This window comes from Notolepis coatsorum (assembly GCF_963971535.1).
Source record: "Notolepis coatsorum genome assembly, chromosome: 13".
Lineage (NCBI taxonomy): Eukaryota > Metazoa > Chordata > Actinopteri > Aulopiformes > Paralepididae > Notolepis > Notolepis coatsorum.
The window spans coordinates 43,975,313-43,994,162 of record NC_140177.1 but is presented as its reverse complement, the minus strand read 5'-3'; the positions used below and the strand labels follow the sequence as shown (position 1 = coordinate 43,994,162).

Genomic DNA, 18,850 nt, shown 5'->3' with positions numbered 1-18,850 from the left:
TATATTTTTCAATATATATTTTTTAATTATATAAAAAAAAAATTGGCTTGACAATCCCATTTGACTGCATTAACAAAGTTTTCCATCTGGAACATAATTAACAGTTAATAATATTCAAGTTGCAGTCAGTGTGTGTGTTAAAGAGGCACTATGCAATTTGTTGTACATTGTTTCATGTACACTTGGCCAGTTTGTGAATCTGATAAGCTTTCATGTCAATTCTGTGAATAAATACATAATTCCTGCTTTTTGCTTTTGTATGGGTATTTCTTCTTCAGTTACACAGATATTGTGATGTGTCGTAGATCAAATTTCTTGCAGTACATCAATTATCGTACATATTGTGTATCATGATATTATCGCTATCAAGGGCCAAATAACAGTATTGTATCATATTGTGACTGAGTTACTCGTATCGTCTCAGACTCTCACCCCAACTCTTCTCTCTCTCTCTCTCTCTCTCTCTCTCTCTCTCTCTCTCTCTCTCTCTCTCTCTCTCTCTCTCTCTCTCTCTCTCTCGTTCTCTTTCTCTTTCTCTTTCTCTCTCCTCTCCCTCTCTCTCAGGATTATTTTTGTGTTAAAGCCTATGATAGGAGATAGAAATAGTCCTGTGTGTATCAATGTGTATTCAATTTCAGTCTCATCATCAGCAGCATACACAGTTGTTTATGGTGGTGGTACATGAACAGTAGTATGTTCAGGTGTTCTGACTGTTCCTTGACTCTCCACTTGGGGGCGTTGTAGCTGGTGTTGCGAGCCACCGTGTTTGCCCGCATGGCTCCAGACCAAAAGACTCAACTGGTGGAGGTTCTACAGAGTGTCGAGTGAGTCTTTCAACTGTTTGATGACTTTCTTATAAATCTGTACTGGTTCATTCCCTGGAGACATAATTTCACACCTGTGCCATATTGTATATATAATATCCACCCCCTCTTTTCTCTGTGTTTTCAGCTACACTGTTGGAATGTGTGGTGATGGTGCTAACGACTGTGGAGTAAGTACAGATTTGTTTTCACTAGCCTACTGTATATATATACCTGTGTTTCTCACAAGCTGTTAGTGGTGGTGGCAGAGGGGTGGTGGTGGCAGAGGCGTGGTGGTGGCAGAGGCATGGTGGTGGCAGAGGCGTGATGGTGGCAGGCTGGCGTAGGCAGAGGGGTGGTGGTGGCAGGCTGGCGCGGCAGAGGGGTGGTGGCAGGCTGGGCGGCAGAGGGGTGGTGGTGGCAGGCTGGTGTACTAGGCAGAGGGGTGGTGGTGGCAGGCTGGCGAGGCAGAGGGGTGGTGGCAGGCTGGGCGGCAGAGGGGTGGTGGTGGCAGGCTGGTGTAGGCAGAGGGGTGGTGGTGACAGAGGGGTGGTGGTGGCAGGCTGGTGTAGGCAGAGGGGTGGTGGTGACAGAGGGGTGGTGGTGGCAGGCTGGTGTAGGCAGAGGGGTGGTGGTGACAGAGGGGTGGTGGGAGCCAGGCAGCCATAAGCACTTTTAAAATGTAATTTTGTGACTTTGTGGAATTAATTTGTGGTGTACCCGTCTGACATAATTTGTATCTCTTAAATACCTCTTAAACATCCACGGAAACCGCAATTATCCGCAATTCTCGCAATTATGATCATTACGGATGGATTATTAGATTATATATTGCATATATTTAGCTTTTAGCATTTCGTTTTTTAGATTATATATTAGATTAGATTTAGATGATTAGATTATATATTGTAACTATATTTATTGTAGGGCAAATATAACTGAGAGGGCATACATACCCTCATCTCGCACCTTGTTGCCCATATGCGCATCCAGTTAATTATATTGTATATTGTTTACACTGCCTTTTTATTCTATTTTTAATTTTTACTTCTCCACTGTACTATAATTCTGTGACCTGTACCTGTATGTCTTCTACTACCTGTACTTCCCCTCCCCCTCCCCCATGCTGCTATGATGCCTGAATTTCCCCAAGGGGATCAATAAAGGAATATCTTACTTATCTTTACCCCACTCATTGCAGGGCGCGGGTTCAAAACCGAATTGTTTTGGAAGATCAACAGCAGTAGAGAGAGAGAGAGAGAATCACTAACTACTCAAGAAATTATTTCCATATACATAATTCCATTGTTTTCTCTTCCATGAGTCACTCTGCACTGAGTGACTCATGGAAGAGAAAACAATGGAATTATGTATATGGAAATAATTTCTTGAGTAGTTAGTGATTCTCTCTCTCTCTCTCTCTCTCTCTATCTATCTATCTATCTATCTATCTATCTATCTATCTATCTATCTATCTATCTATCTGTCTATCTATCTATCTATCTATCTATCTATCTATCTATCTATCTATCTATCTATCTATCTATCTATCTATATCTCTCTCAGGCCCTGAAGAGAGCTCACAGTGGGATATCTCTGTCTGAACTGGAGGCCTCTGTTGCCTCGCCCTTCACTTCGACCACTGCAAACATCTCCTGTGTCCCCAACCTGATCAGGTAGCTCATCCTAGTAGAACATTCTCACATGACCCGTCACTTCCCTCTGACGGGTCTTTAGTCTTTGTTTGTACAAGAGGGAAGCATTATGACACATGTAGTGATGAACTGTGTGATATGTGTTCCTCAGGGAGGGGCGTGCTGCTCTCATCACCTCCTTCTGTGTGTTCAAGTTCATGGCTCTCTACAGCATCATCCAGTACATCAGTGTCACCCTGCTCTACTCTGTAAGTGCCAAACCGCTCCTGCTAATCTCCTATGATGATCAAACACCTCCCACTCATTTGTTTACCTACATTTTAGTCTTGTGTTTAGCCCTTTCAGCACCATCATCATCTCTTTTTGAGGAGGGGGGAGGGGTGTATGCCGTAGAGATTACAAATTCAAACAGTTCAGAATATATATAAAGGGGAAATAAAACATTTGCATAAATAGGACAAAAACACAGGTGAAAATAGGAAAAAAGAAAGAAAGAAAGATCAAATTAGAAACGTATTAACACTTTCAGTGCCCAGCAGGGGGTGCACATTTAGTGCTTGAATGCCCACCATCCACTGCAATGTTAGCATTAATATCGCCTAATCTATGTTTTAAATTATGACTATGTGTCTAATCTAATCTGGTGCATTACCATCTGGGAGACGATAGGGGGCGTTTTTTTCACATCTGAGCGCCTGGCGGGGCAGGATTACCAACGGTAGACTCGGTTGATGAAATATGAATTCAGATCGCTAATAAAAAAAAAACGAGAATTCTCGTGATGGGCATTCAAAGTGTTAAAACTGTTACATACTGCGGCTGGGTGGCGCAGCGGACATTGCGCTCGTCACCAACGCAAGAGACACCGGGTTCGACTCCGGCTGTCGTCGTTGCCTCCGGCTTGGGCCGGCCGTCATACTAACTCAATTGGCAGAGTCAGCGGGTGGAAGTCGATGGGTGGTAATCTGGACGTTGTGGACAGCGACTCCTACAGGTCGGTTGGGGACGCCTGCACAGCAGCGACAGGAAAATGGCGGGGGTAGTGTGAGCCTCCCACACGTTACACCTCGCCAAAATGAGAGTCCGCGCTGGCAGGTGAAAAGATGAGACAGGCTGCCTCCACGTGTATTGGAGGGGACATGATGTGCAAGGCTTCTATCCTCCCTACAACCGGCCAGTGGGGGGCATATGCGAGCAACGTTCAAGACAGGGGAGGGAAGAATTGGCACGGCTAAATTGGGATGGGAGAAAAATTGAAAAAAGAGAGGAGAAAAAGTGGATAAAACTGTTACATACTGCGGTAGGGAGGTTTGTGATCATGTTTTTGAATTGTCAATAGTGGCGTATTGGTTTTTAGTGTGAGCTGAAGATCACTCCAGGAAGCTGGTGCATCAAAACAAAAGGCAGACTCACCGAGTTCAATGAGGTGTTAGCCATTAATTTTAGTGGGTCAGATAAGGTGCATGATTCCAATCTAGCATCATTGTGATATATGGTGACAATTTCCATCAATGGCCTTAAAAATAAGAAGATACCAATGCCTATCTCGCCTCTCGGATAGAGAAGACCAACCCACCCTATGATACAGGATTCAATTATGAGTGCCGTAACTATCTTATTATGAATGTAAGAGCAGAATGATAGACCGTGTCTAGGAGTAAAACATTTGAAAAGGCAGCATTTCTATAAATGACATAACCATAATACAAAACTGACATCAAGACTGCTTCAACAATCCTCTTTCTGAAAATCATAGGGAAGCTGGAAAAGAAGCACATTTTTGTCTGTTTTGCTAGTGAGATTTATTTTTAATAATTCTATTCTATTCTATTGTGCTTCTATTTAAATTGAGTTTATATTCCATTTAATTTTATTCCACCTTTTAATTTTTTTCTACTGTAATTGTCTGTCCGTTAATGTCGCACCAAAAATGACCAAATCAAATTCCTTGTATGTGAAAACTACTACTACTACTACTACTACTACTACTACTACTACTACTACTACTACTACTACTACTACTACTACTACTACTACTACTACTACTAAATAAAGACCTTTCTGATTCTGATTCTAAAAGTAGGTTTTTCATCAAGCCAAATGCCAAGAAATGTATATTCAGTGACTCTCAATAGTGGGTCCATTTAGAGTAAATATACATACACAATTATAATCTATGTTTCTGGATCTAGAAAATAGCGTACATTTAATTTGACTAGCATTCAGCACCAGTTTAAGCTTGATGAGAACTTCCTGCAGAGCATCAAAGAAATGTTGGAGGTTATCCATTGCTAGCTGAACAGAGTCAGCAATACAATAAATAATAATGTCATCCACATACAAATAGGCTTGACAACCATTCAATTTAGAGACTATATCATTTATATAAATGGTGAAGAGGATTGGGCCCAAAATTGAACCTTGCGGTACACCCTTTGTTATCTGCAAAAACTCAGACTGGGCATCACCTGTTTTCACACACTGACGCCTCCCATACACATAGTCACAGAATGAGCCACTCATGACTGAGCCACTCTATCAAGTCCAATATTACCTCATTTTCGCAGGAGCAGATGAGGGTCAACTGTGTCAAATGCTTTATAAAGGTCAACAAAGAGGGTACCACAGTGTTTTCTAATACAGTTATTAAATCATTATTGACTAAGGTGACAGCTGAAATAGTAATAGCTCTAAAACCAAATTGGTGCTGGCTTAAAACTAAATAAATCGAGAGAAAGGCTTGAGTTGGTTGTTCACTAATGATTCCATGACCTTGGCTAAACAGGGTAATTTATAAATTGGTTGATAGTTGTTTAGGTCCTCTCTATCACCACCTTTATATAAAATCAAATATAAAATGCCTTTGTAATCCTCTCCTTAGTATCTCTACAAGAGTGAATATAATGAAGTGACATCTTCATTTATCGCTATCCTAGATCCTCAGCAACTTGGGAGACTTCCAGTTCCTGTTCATTGACATTGCCATCATTCTCATCATCGCTTTTACAAGTGAGTAGGATGGAGAGACCTGCACCAAACAACAAACTAACTGGTATTATCTAATTTTCAATATAAAAATAAATGAATTATCAAGCCTCTTAACACTTTCCGTGCCGGAGGTCGGGTGCCCCAGAACCCTGCTGCGTGCCAGCGCCCACTTCAATGATAGAGCTCTCATATTTGCGAACGCATAAACTACATCTTAAATTATGGCTATGGGTATAATATGGCCGTCGCTCTTTACTGGAATATTCTGGAATACACAAAAAACGTTGTCATTTCTCGGCCTATTTATGAATCGTTTTCAAATAAACGCTAGATTATCGATAGTATATGTGTACTTATGCACGCTATAGAAGCGGGCTGAAAAATCGATTCTCTTATTTCCTGATCGCACTCACACACACACACACACGCACACACACACATAGGGCACACGTTGATATCTCTGTGAAAAAAGCTCTGATTATCCTAAGACTGGTCAAATAGATTCCTTACCTCAGATCAGATGTTCTCCAAAAAGATGATTCCAATTCCTGATCGCCATTCCAAATATCGATCGCGTTTATTGATCCAACGCTGGGTGGTCGAAACACCGATTCCACGCTGTTTTGAGGCTCCACAATGAATCCGATCGTCTCGGGTGACTTGCCTGAGAAGTAAAATGTGGAAGCAGGATTATTTTTTTTCATGCGTTTCATTCAATCCATTCCAAAGGGGTGCAGAACCACAGGGAGAGACGATAGGGGGCGGTATTTTCCCAATGGAGCTCAGAGAGAGTTTGCAGTGGTAACGTGAGGCTAGATTGATGAAATATGAATTCAAATCGCTAATACAAAAAAAACAAGATCTCTCGTCGTTGGCACTGAACGGTCGGCATGAACAAACGAGATATCTCGTCGTTGGCACATTAAAGGGGCACTTAATCAAAAATCAACTCTGATTTATTTTGCACATAATCTCACACATATCCGAGGCTCTAAACTGTTTTGCACACATTCATTTAGTTTTACAGTTATTTAGAGTTAATGAGTTTGAATATGGCCACCAGTGATGTCATCAGAGGATACTGGATCCTTGTGTTGTGTTTATTAGGGGTGACAGTGGCTCAGCAGGTAGAGCGGTAGTCTGGTAATCGGAAGGTTCCCGGCTCGATTCCCACTCCCCCCAGGCAGCGTGTCGATGTGTCCTTGAGCAAGACACTTAACCCCTAACTGCTCCCGATAAGCAGGTTGGCACCTTGCATGGTTGCCTCTGCCATCGGTGTGTGAGTGAATGGGTGAACGTGAGGCATAAAATTGTAAAGCGTTATATAAATGTGCTTTCATTTGATGAACAAGATAAATACCATTAAATTATGTAGATGCCAAAATAGAGATAATGATTGCAATAGGGATTGCTATTTCTTCATCTACATCATTTCATTGAACCATAATAAACACAACACTGTCAAACTAAATTAATGTGTGCAAAACAGTTTAGAGCCTTGTGATGCCCCTTTAACCCTTTCACTACCACACTACAGAAGGTTAACCCTTTACTATCACACTACAGATAGTAAATGGTTAACCTGTAGTGTGGTAGTGAAAGGGTTAACCCTTTGTCATGTGGCAGTGAAAGGGTTAACCTGCGGTATTGTCGCAGTGAAAGGGTTAACCATTCGGTAGTGCGGCAGTGAAATGGTTAGCTTGTTCTGGATTTATATACCTATACAAAACTCTTGTTGACTGTAGGAAGTAACCATGCATCCGTTTGATCTCCCTCCAGTGAGTTTGAATCCGGCCTGGAAGGAGCTCGTGTGGCGCCGCCCTCCGTCCAGTCTGATCTCCGGGCCGCTGCTCTTCTCCGTCCTCACTCAAATCCTCACCTGCCTGGCCTTCCAGGTCCTGGCGTTCCTCCTGGTCCGACAGCAGAGCTGGTACGAGGCGTGGACGCCTCTTTCGGAGTGAGTACCGTCAACGGTGTCTACTATGTCATTAGATTCAAGATTCAAGAGCATTCAAGAGGTTTATTCGTCACATACATACACAAGACATAGTGAAATGAAGGTGGCCATGCCCGCCTTCGATTGTGCAAAAAATAGAAATAATAATAGAATAAAATAGAATAGATAATAAAATAGACATGATAAAAAGTACTAAGATAACATACTGTACATACATAGCACACATACATTATCCAGTGCTTTGTGAGTGTTGTGCCACCTTGAGGTGGTATAGGGAGAGAGAGAAAAGAGGAGAGGTTTTGTTTGGACATAAATCAGTGGCAATGGAGAAGGTTGATGAGTGATTAAGATGTTAAAGTTGAGGGACACTCTGCGACACCCTCACTGCAGCCCACCTACCTACTGCATAAACCCTGCAGTCATGAATACCAAGTGGAATGAGGAGGCTCGTTATAGTTTTGTGTAGTCCGAGTAGACCTGGCATCAGCCTGGCATCAGCCTGGCTCCTGTCCCCACCTAGGGTACCAGAGGTGGGACATTTTCTTGGCCTATCTTGGCCCTCAGTACTACACAATGGCTAAGACCTTGACCTTGAGCAGCACCGTTGATCTTTGACCGATTTTGACCGAAGAAAAGGAAGGGAAATAGTCCTTTGCAGATTGTCAACCTATCCACCAGGTTTGAGCCAAATCTGAAGTTATTGTGGTTATGAAAAGACACACACACACACACACACACACACACACACACACACACACACACACACACACACTGTGATTACAATAGCCCCTTGTACACGCAGGTGTAATTATCGTTAAAATGGCATTCATTTCTTCTGTTTTTATTTGACTTAATGGTATTATTTTCCTCATTACCAGTATGTGACTTACCTCCGGCTGCACCCCTCTCTCTCTCTCCCTGCAGCGCCTGCAATGTCTCCCGCCTCGCCCCCAACGCCACATTCCCCCATGACCACAAAAACATCAAGAACTTTGAGAACACCACCCTCTTCTACGTCTCCTCCTTCCAGTACCTTGGGGTGGCCATTATTTTCTCCAAGGGCAAGCCCTTTAGACAACCAAGCTACAAGAACTGTGAGTCTGCACTGGATAGCTGATAAATTATTTTGGCCTGGTAGAGGTGCATCACTTCAACTCAACTTTGATTCTGAGATAGATAGATAGATAGATAGATAGATAGATAGATAGATAGATAGATAGATAGATAGATAGATAGATAGATAGATAGATAGATAGATAGATAGATAGATAGATAGATAGATAGACATTCACTGCATCTTAAAATCTTACATTTTGAATTTCAACCACATTTAGATTCAATTTAATTTGATTAACATTGATCCCTTTTTAAGGATATGGACATAGTATAAATGTGACAGTTGGCAATAATGGATTAAATCAAATTAAAACAGTGTGTTTATAAATGAGATTAGACACAAATGATACACAAAATGATACTTACATACAACAACATGGTCAAATTGAACTGAGTTTCTCTGCTCTTCCTCTCAGGGCCCTTCATGCTCTCCTGCACAAGTCTATACATCTTCCTCTTCCTCATCATTCTGCATCCTAATCCTGCCATTGACAACTTCATGCAGGTAAACTGACAGGAAGTATAGGAAATTCACGCCATAAAAAGTTACTTTTGAGTTCTCCTTTGGTTTCTTTTGATGGACATTAAATGATAGATGGATATTGTGAATTGGCTCAGCTGAACAGTGAAAGGCAATATACAGTATATTTGTTTGAAGACACCTTATAAACAGAATACACTTTTCATTAAAGCACATTTTGATAGTAAAATATATAGGCTATAGACTCTGACCCCAGAGACCTAAAGAATCATAATGGGAAACTTGATTCCGTTATAGATTAAACGCCACTTCCCTGGGCCTTGTGGTTTACGTACACATGTCAAGTATACTTGTCCTCCATATATTTTGGAAATATCCTGGAAATGTGTCTCCAAATAACATAATTTAAACAACACTTGGTATACACGTCATAGAAATTGTGTTATTTGCTATGGTTTAGCCATGGAAATCTCAAGCTCCGCCCTTTCTTCTTGATTACCCTCGGAAGCGACAGTTGCGATTGGAGGATGGATAAAAGAGGGCAGGGTTTGAGATAGGTCAATTTGATCAGCAGAAGTGTGTAGGAACCCATGTCTGTGACCTCACCCCACTGCTCTGCTCCCTCCTCCCAGATTGTGTGCGTCCCCCATGACTGGCGCATGACCGTGGTCCTGATTGTCATAGTGAATGCCGCTGTCTCTTTCGTGCTGGAGGTATGCTTTATGGAACACTATAATAATACATGTTTCTTTATAAACCTTCCAGCCCTTTCTTCAAAACCAATGAAATTACGTATCTCTTTAGAATTAAGCTCATCGCAGTATTATGTGATTTCTGAAAAGTGATTGTTCGCACCCCGCACCGATTCATGACAAATTGCTGCAGGATGACCTTGTACAGTAAATCAAACCAGTCTCCCTTATCGCTCCACTGATGTAACCTCCGTTTCTCTGAGTGACCGGCGGTGCGTTTCTGTGCTTGTAACCTGCTCCTCCTTGTCCTGATCAGCTGCCCTCTCACTTGTTGATTCCTCTGCTGAAATGTCCCGTAGACCTTGGTCTTGGACATCATCCTGTGGAGACTGGTGTTCAGCCGGGGGAAGCAGGGGGGCCAGCCCATGGCCTCCTCCTCTGTTCACGCACCTCAGGTTGGGATCCCTCTGAGCAGTCTCTTGTTGTTGTTGTCATTATTGTTTAGCTTGTCGTTGCTCTCTGGGCCCCGTTCCCCGTACCTGGATAACTGAGTTAGCCGGATAACTTTCGGTTAAGTCTGACTTAAGCCGGACTTTCCGGTTCCCCGTACCTGGATTGTCCAAATCACCATGACAACAGATCCAAAAGTTTGAGCCTGGTCGAAAGCAGGGTTTAAGTTCAAGTTAGCCGGATGAAGCACAGCCACGCCCCCGCAAAGAAAGTGACAGCGCGTTTCCTGAAATTATTCCCACAGTCTAGGATCTGCTTTATACCATTCTGAATTACGTTTTTGTGCTCCATTCTTCCAGAGGGGGCTTTTGAAATGTAAAATAGACCCAAAATGCTGATACTAAATTCACTTTGTCCTAAATAATGCACGTTATATATACCGTGGCGCTCGCTCGGTGCGATGTACACATTATGTGGTTATTTTAACAACGCGCAGCATTGCAAATGTGAATCCCGCGGGGATATTTTTAATGATTGAAACCTATCGCTCGTTTGGCTCTGATTCCTTTCATATTCTCCGCTGTGGATGTTTAATGGAGCGCCTGGATTGTGTTTCATTCAAGCATAAAATTGAAGTGTCTATGCGTGGATTGTGGATCTTGTCTCCTTCATTAATGTATAAACAATGAATTTATCCCATCTGGCACAGTGGCGCAGCGGTAGTGCTCAATCCTGGCAACCCAGCGACCGGTGTTCGAAACCCCGTGTTTCCAATATAATTTTTTGGAATATAATATTAATGATTATACGCCAAAGTAGCCTAGTTTCAAGTTAAAATATTATAAATCTACATGCATTGAGGATGTCATTCTTTATATAGCTCTCAACGTGCACCAAATTGAATTATTCCTACATCGCAAAAAGAAGGGAAAGACTAGGTTTCGAACCCCGGTCGTCTGCGTGAAAGTCAAAAGAAGAACCCGTTACACCACAGTGGAGATAAGTAAAAGATCGACCATACATCAATCAATGGGAAGAGAGCCCTATCGTTATTTTGTATAACAGTTTAACTAATTATTTTCGCTAGCAAGATCTCATTTGATTATTCAATCCAGCAGGAAAGTTTAAAGAAATATAATCTGATTGATTGAGGTAATGAGGGACTTAAAATTTGCCTATAGATAACGCATTTAACTTGTCGGCGAGGCGATTGAGCCGTACTGCAATATGTTAATAAAGTTTTAAATCAATTAATCAATCAATGCCGCTAGAGAATCAGGATCTCTGCTATCGATACGTGCTGGCTTTTCAACTGGAGCGGCCGCGCGCACTTATCCTGGGTCTCAAGTCTGGCTTGAGTTAACGAGACTGAATCAACCTTCGAGGAACAGGAAAATCCCGGCTTCAAACATCGGGTTAACTGAATCTGGATAATGACATCTTGATCGACTTAGTTGAACCAGGTACGGGGAACGGGGCCCTGATGTGTTGCATGTTGCATGTGTTTGTGGAATTATATAATCTATGGTTTATGAATAAGTATGAATAAGACTAACGTTTTAACAACTTTCTTGTACAATCTTTTTTGGCAGCAGTAATTAGGCTTGTTTGAGATTAATTTCAGCTCGCCTCGAAAACAAGCGAGAGTAGATGATTGCAGCTGGGGGAGGAGTCTTCAGTCGAACACTTCAGCCCACAACACACACACACACACACGCACACACACGCACTCACACACTGCTGAATAATTCTGTTTTGCATCAATATATATATATACTGTATATTGAGGCAAAACAGAATTATATATACAGTATATATTGAGGCAAAACAGAATTATTCAGCAGACGCTTTATCATGTAAGATGTGTGCAACGAGATATAGCCTATATAAATGCGGCTAATTATAATTTCGAGAGCGAACTGATAATGTTTGGCCAGCTAATTATCCTTTGGATTTTATGTGGGGGGTATAATGAGAACAGGTAGAAATACTATAACACTCACTCATTCACACAAATTGATGTGAATCAAGTCTTCATTTATTATTATCATCTGGAGTCGCACTGTAGCAGCGTGTGTGTATGTGCAGGATACAGTATCAGCTGCTGCATCGTTAATGAACTATAGATTTATATGGAATTCGTTAATCTATTCTAGTTTCTATTCTAATTTCACTATATCGTGCAATTGGGTTAACTGTGAGCCAGACGGCTTAGTGAAGTACTATACATACGAGCGGTAATGCTCAGATTGCTCATTGAGTCATGACTATAAATGCAAAATGTAATTGTCGTATTTATTATCATTATAATTATTTAATTCCGATGATAGAAACAGTCCGTCTGTAGAATCGACTTGAAGCAATCACCAACTATTTGTTCAGGGGGGTTTATATTGTTATTTTTATATAAACTCCATTGCAGAGATGGTCAGTCGCTGTTGGTTTTGCTCCGCAGAGATTGTGCGCACTTCTAGTTATTATGTTTATTTTTAATACTTTTTTTTATAAAAACCATGCTGGCACTTATGGACTTAAACTCCGGACTGAAAGAGGAGTTTAACGATACTTTTTGCCAAGATTGGCCGTCGGAGATAATACGAGACAAGGACAAAGACGAGGACAATGGAAAAGGCGGTGCGAACAAACGGAAGCACAGAGCACATCTCCCCCGGGAATTCACAGCCATAATAACAACAGCAGTATACATCCCACCACAAGCAGATACCACCAAAGCTCTGGCAGACCTACAGGACTATTTGAACCAGCACCAAAACAAACACCCAGACGCGGCTATGATCGTAGCCGGCGATTTCAATAAGGCTAATTTAAAAAAAGTTATGCCAAACTTTTACCAACACATCACATTCACCACTAGGGGGGAAATATGTTGGATCACTGCTACACCCCTTTCAAACAGGGCTATAAGGCAGTACCAGCACCTCCGCTAGGTAAATCTGACCACGACGCCATCTTTCTTTTGCCTGGCTGTAAACAACGAGCCTGTGAGGCTGTTGTGTTGCGAGAGGTGAAGCAGTGGTCCGAGAGCTCAGAGGCCACGCTACAAGATGCACTGGAGGACGTCGACTGGGGCATGCTCCGGTCGAGCTCCAGTGACGTCAGTGAATATGCAGATGTTGTAGTCAGCTTCATAACAACGTTAGCTGATAACATTGTCCCCACGAAGAAGGTGCAGGTTTTCCCAAACCAGAAACCGTGGGTGGACAACTCCATCCGAGTGGCCCTGAATGCTCGTACTGCTGCTTACACCTCGGGCCGAGCATCGCGAAGTATGGAAGAGTACAAGGTAGTAGCTTATATGCTACGCGAAGAGGTTTGGGCTGCAAAACGGCGATATGCGAACAAGATGGAGACACAGATGGCACAGAACGACACGAGAGGCGAGGCTTATGGCGGGGAGTACGAACGATAACTGATTATTTTTGTATTTTATTTTTTTATAATTTTTTTAAACATAACATAAAATTAGACATACAAGCATTAACAGTGAACATCCAATGAAACGATAACTGATTATAAAGTCAGCCCCCCTTCAATAGTGAGTGCCGATGCCTTTCTCACGGATGAACTCGACTCCTTTTACGGCAGGTTTGGGGCGAGCAGTGGCGATGTTAGCTCACCGGCTAGCGCCGCCACTGACGCGCCGGCTGCCGCAGGGAGGGGGGGTTCATCCGTGGGGGGGGGACACACACTCTCTCATTGATGGAACACAGCATGTGATTAGCGTTTATGGGAGTAAATACTAGGAAAGCTGCAGGCCCAGATGGGATAACAGGACGAAGGCTGGCCCCAGTATTTACAACCATATTCAATCTATCCCTGGCTGAGTCCGTGGTCCCTGCCTGCTTCAAAATGTTCACTATAATCCCTGTACAAAAAAACTCCTCTCCAGCAGGCTTAAATGACTACAGACCGTTGGCACTCACCTCTGTGGTCATGAAATGCTTTGAGAGGCTGGTCAAGGACCACATCTGTGCCTCTCTCCCTAGTAACATGGACCCACTGCAGTTCGCATATAGGACAAACAGGTCCACTGACGATGCGGTCTCCCAAGTAGTACACAACACATTATCTCACCTTAACACTTTGATTACCGGCGATGCGGTGCGCCTTACCGCAGTTGAATGCCAGCACCCACTTCAATGATAGCGTTGTGAACACATAATCTCTGTCTTAAATTATGGCTATGTGTCTAATCTGCCCGTCGTTTATCAATGACTTGTTTGCAGTCAACATTGTCGAGACGGATTGTTTTTTAATCGGTTAATTTCCGTTTTATAGCATTTTGAAAAGCCAGTGTTTTTCAGGAAAATATAAAGATTCCGTGATAAACGGCATTTACTGGAATATTCTGGCATACACAAAAACGTTGTCATTTTTCGGCCTATTTATGAATCGTTTTCAAATAAACGCTAGATTATCGATAGTATATGTGTACTTATGCACGCTAGAGAAGCGATCTGAAAAATATATTCTCTCATTTCCTGATCAGCGAGCACACACTCACAGCCACACACACACATATGGGACACGCTGATATCTCTGTGAAAACAGCTCTGATTATCCTAAGACTGGTCAAATAGATTCCTTACCTCAGATCAGATGTTATCCAAAAAGATTATTCCAATTCCTGATCGCCATTCCAAATATCGATCGCGTTTATTGATTCAGCGCTGGTTACTGTAAATATATATTCCACGCGTTTTCCGGGCCGGCGATCAACTTGGGTCTCTTCAGATGCCTCGTCGAAAAAGTAACATGAGGAGGCTGCCCCCCATCAGTCTAAACGAATGGGGTGCAGTTACACAGGGAGAGACGATAGGGGGAGGTATTTCCCCAATTGAGCTCAGAGAGAGTCTGCAACACTAGCGTGAGGCTCGATTGATGAAATATGAATTCAAATCGCTAATAAAAAAAAATACGATATTGTTTGATGTGGTCGTTCAAATAGAGAAGGCATGTGTCAGTGGAGTGGGATGTTCTGAAGCCAGATTGGAATTCGTAGATTCGATTTTTTTCCTCAAGGTACTTTTCGACCTGTTCGTATACTATCTTTTCCATGACTTTCGAGATGGAGGTAAGAATAGAAACAGGGCGGTAGTTGCCTGGGTCTAATTTGCTGCCCTTTTTGTGCCGGGGGGTTACTCTCGCAATTTTGAAGTCTTTGGGTACGTGTCCCTGTTTTATGGAGAGGTTTATTATGTGTGTGATGACTGGGGTGATGGCGGCTGCTGAGTCTCTGTGGAATTTGGAGGGGATATTGTCATGGCCAGTGGCCTTGTTTGGTTGGAGGGCGCTCAGTTTTTTGAGTACCTCAGCTGTTGTTACCATTTCAAGTTTGAAGTCGTCTTTGCGGACCCCTAGGTTTTTGTAGTATGCTACTATGTGTTCTACCCCAAAATGCCCTGAGTGGGAGGTTCTTGAAAACAAATAGATACACATATTTTTTTAAATAAACTATCTGAAACAACACTGGAAAAAGGCTGTCACAGAATGAAGTTGGTTGCAGTTATGAGCATAATTTAACTACATCCTAAGCATGAAACATTTGTTATTATTATTAGTTATCACTGATGTATCCCTCCTTTGTGCTGTATGTGTTTTGCTATTACAGTCGGCGAACGATCGTTGGGGCTCCGCCTTCCTGACCTGGCTGTTCTGTCGAAGAAACAAGGCCCCCAGGGCTCGCTACATGCACCTGGCCCTGGAGCTGCAGGAGGACCCTGACTGGCCCCCAAAGCCCTCTACTGTCTCCCATGCGAGCTTGCCCCTCTCTAACCTCTCTGTCCCCATGTGACCCAAGGCCAAACCAGCCCCCAAAGCCCTCTACTGTCTTCCATGCAAGCTCTCCCCTCTCCAACCTCTCTGTCCCCATGTGACCCAAGGCCAAACCAACCCCTTAAACTCTCCACTGTCTCCCATGTGAGCTTGCTCCTCTCTAACCTCTCTGTCCCCATGTGACCCAAGGCCAAACCAGCCCCCAAAGTGCTCTACTGTCTTCCATGCGAGCTCTCCCCTCTCCAACCTCTCTGTCCCCATGTGACCCAAGGGCAAACCAACCCCTTAAACTATTCACTGTCTCCCATGCGAGCTCGCCCCTCTCCAACCTCTCTGTCGCCATGTGACCCAAAGCCAAACCAGCCCCTTAAACTATCCACTGTCTCCCAGGCCAGTATGCCCCAGTGTTTCCTATCCATGTCCACAGTCTCCCACCTCTTTGTCCCCGTCTCCACTGTCTCCCAGGCCAGCACGCCCCAGTCCTACCTCTCTGTCCCAAACCAGCCCCCCAAATCCTCCGATGTCTCCTAGGCCAGTACCCCCACCTCCCTGTGTCCAATGTATCCTAGACCAACACGTCCCACTCCCGTGTCTCTGTCCCAGCGTCTGCCAGAATGCCCCACACACCCACACTCACCCAACTGTCCCTGTGTGTGACCCCAGCAGCCCAAACAGTTCTACCAGTGCCTTCAGTATAACAGAGCTTCACAGAACCTTAGGATTGAGGCCCTTGGGCCACAACTTTAACCCTGTGTTGCATCTGCCTATCAGTGTCACACAAGCCTGAAGCCTCACCTCAACGGCCCTGACAGACTTTTGTCTCATTAGACTAACTTCAGTTCAGCCTAGAAACATGGACCAAGAACAGCCTGGAGCTTATCAGACCCTGTGGACCAAGCCGTGAAGCCTGGACCAACCTGAGGCACATGGATGGACCGAGCCTGAACCTATATCAGGGTAGTTGCCTTGAAGCACAAGGTTTGTCATGCAGTGTGACCTGCACAGTCTTCCTACTTTGTTATAACGAATCACTGTACTGAATTGCCCAAAAAGAAAAAAAGAAAAACATCAGAAAAGCATTTCAGCAACAACTGCTCTTGATTCACCAGCTCAAAATGGAGAAATACTCAGAACTCCGAATCCATGACTGGACATTAATCATCTGTATATCTCACTACCGAAACTTGAATCGTTTTATTTTTTCTCACGCAACCCCAGAGGTCTTGATGACATGAGAGAAAAGGGTAAAAAAAAAATATAAAAAAAAAAACAGGATTAAAACTCCCACACACTCCTCTCTTCCAAGTTGTACTCAATCAGTAAATGCAACTATTCTATGCTTTGATCAGATATACAGTATCGATATCAGAGCTGGTGTCGAGGGGGGGGGGGGGCTTTCCACCCTTGTGACCAGTTAAATGTGCCATGTAGTACAAGAACAACCGTAACGTTTTGCCATCTGAGCCATTGCAAACGGATGAAAGCATTGTTTGTGCCGCTAGACCTGGGCAACGATATATTTCATTATGCGGAAACAATATGAGGTGTGCTTGGTTTTTGTTGTTATACACGTAACAAGCCTAAAAAGTTAACGCTTAACTCTGTGCTCTGTGTAGTTTTGTGGAGAGATGTTTGAAAGTCAAAACTGAAACAAAATGCTTTCATAACCGAATAAATGCTTATAAATGTAGCTCCCAAAACGGCATAGTGCACCTTTAACTTACAAGATAAGGAAAATCAAAGGCTGCTTGCGTTTTGTTTTGTTTCAATTAAGCCTATATAAATTGTGGACCTGTTTTTCGCCCTGGCCAAGTGTAATTAACAATGAAAAGGGCTAAGAGTTCTGGCTGACCCCATACAGCTTCACTGAGACACAGTCGTCCACTAACTTTTAAACCTCTTGTTTTAATTATTGCTGCTATAAATGTTGACAGAGAGAAAAAGGACCATTCTGGACTGAAACAGATGGAAGTTGTCTCTCAACAACATAGAGTTATGCCTTTTTGCAAACCGTTGTCTATTTTGTTGTTTTTTTAATCATGATTGGTACTACTGTGTTTTTTAAAGACTGAATAACATTCCATTTTATTGTTATGACCTTATTTCTCTGGTAGAATTCACAAAATCTGTCTGATGATTGAATTTCTTCCTGTGGAAGAGAAACGTATGAATTTCCACAATCCTTTTGTAATCTTTGTGTGTGTGTGTGTGTGTGTGTGTGTGTGTGTGTGTGTGTGTGTGTGTGTGTGTGCGCGTGCATGTGCGTGTGCGTGTGTGTGTAAGTGAATAGAAATAACATTCCACTTCCCTGTGTAAAACATCTAAAACATTGATGGGTGCACAATGAAAGGTTTGTTATCGGCTCTCTTCGTAATTATATTTGTCTAAATGTGAACTGATCTATCGACTAAAGCTTTGTACTGATTGCTAAGCTTCAATCACACCATGTAACATCATTAAGCTATTGCACGTGACCAATATGCTGCTTTTATCAAAGGGAAACATTTTGAAAAGATTGACCCACTACTGTTTGATTGCATTTTGTAACAATCGATTTTAACACCTGATTTTTATATCAAATTTTTACAGCACTTGATGGATTTTCTTTTCTGTGTTCATGCTTATAAAATTAACATGAAAATATCAAAATGTGTCACCAAATTGTCTTAGCAGCCAGTTGAATGTCCCATTGTAAGTAAACAACTCAAGATCTTTTTTAACCTTATTTTCAAGGGAACGTTTGTTTCATAAATTGTAATACAGTATTTCTTTTAATTGTTTTGGTCATTCTTCCATCATGTTCGATTTCTAGAAAACGGCTGATTTGGGGGAATGCGTCAACAAATATCTGCCTTTGTTTGCTCTGCGGAGCTCCCATTACATTTGCCAATAAATCTGTATATTAAAGCCAC

The 18,850-nt window shown here is 42.6% G+C and overlaps 1 protein-coding gene across 1 annotated transcript in view; it reads left to right on the top strand.

Moving 5' to 3' along the window:
- The window catches only part of LOC311239154 (polyamine-transporting ATPase 13A3-like), a 75,749-nt gene extending 57,184 nt beyond the window's left edge, over positions 1 to 18,565 (top strand). The window contains exons 23-33 of the mRNA XM_084327409.1: positions 745 to 824; positions 952 to 994; positions 2,370 to 2,479; positions 2,610 to 2,706; positions 5,395 to 5,467; positions 7,226 to 7,403; positions 8,328 to 8,497; positions 8,936 to 9,024; positions 9,633 to 9,713; positions 10,052 to 10,147; positions 15,775 to 18,565. Coding sequence (XP_084183535.1) covers positions 745 to 824; positions 952 to 994; positions 2,370 to 2,479; positions 2,610 to 2,706; positions 5,395 to 5,467; positions 7,226 to 7,403; positions 8,328 to 8,497; positions 8,936 to 9,024; positions 9,633 to 9,713; positions 10,052 to 10,147; positions 15,775 to 15,957 — 1,200 coding nt within the window. The 3' untranslated portion in view covers positions 15,958 to 18,565. The remainder of the gene's footprint in view (positions 1 to 744; positions 825 to 951; positions 995 to 2,369; positions 2,480 to 2,609; positions 2,707 to 5,394; positions 5,468 to 7,225; positions 7,404 to 8,327; positions 8,498 to 8,935; positions 9,025 to 9,632; positions 9,714 to 10,051; positions 10,148 to 15,774) is intronic.
- Positions 18,566 to 18,850: the final 285 nt, after the last annotated feature.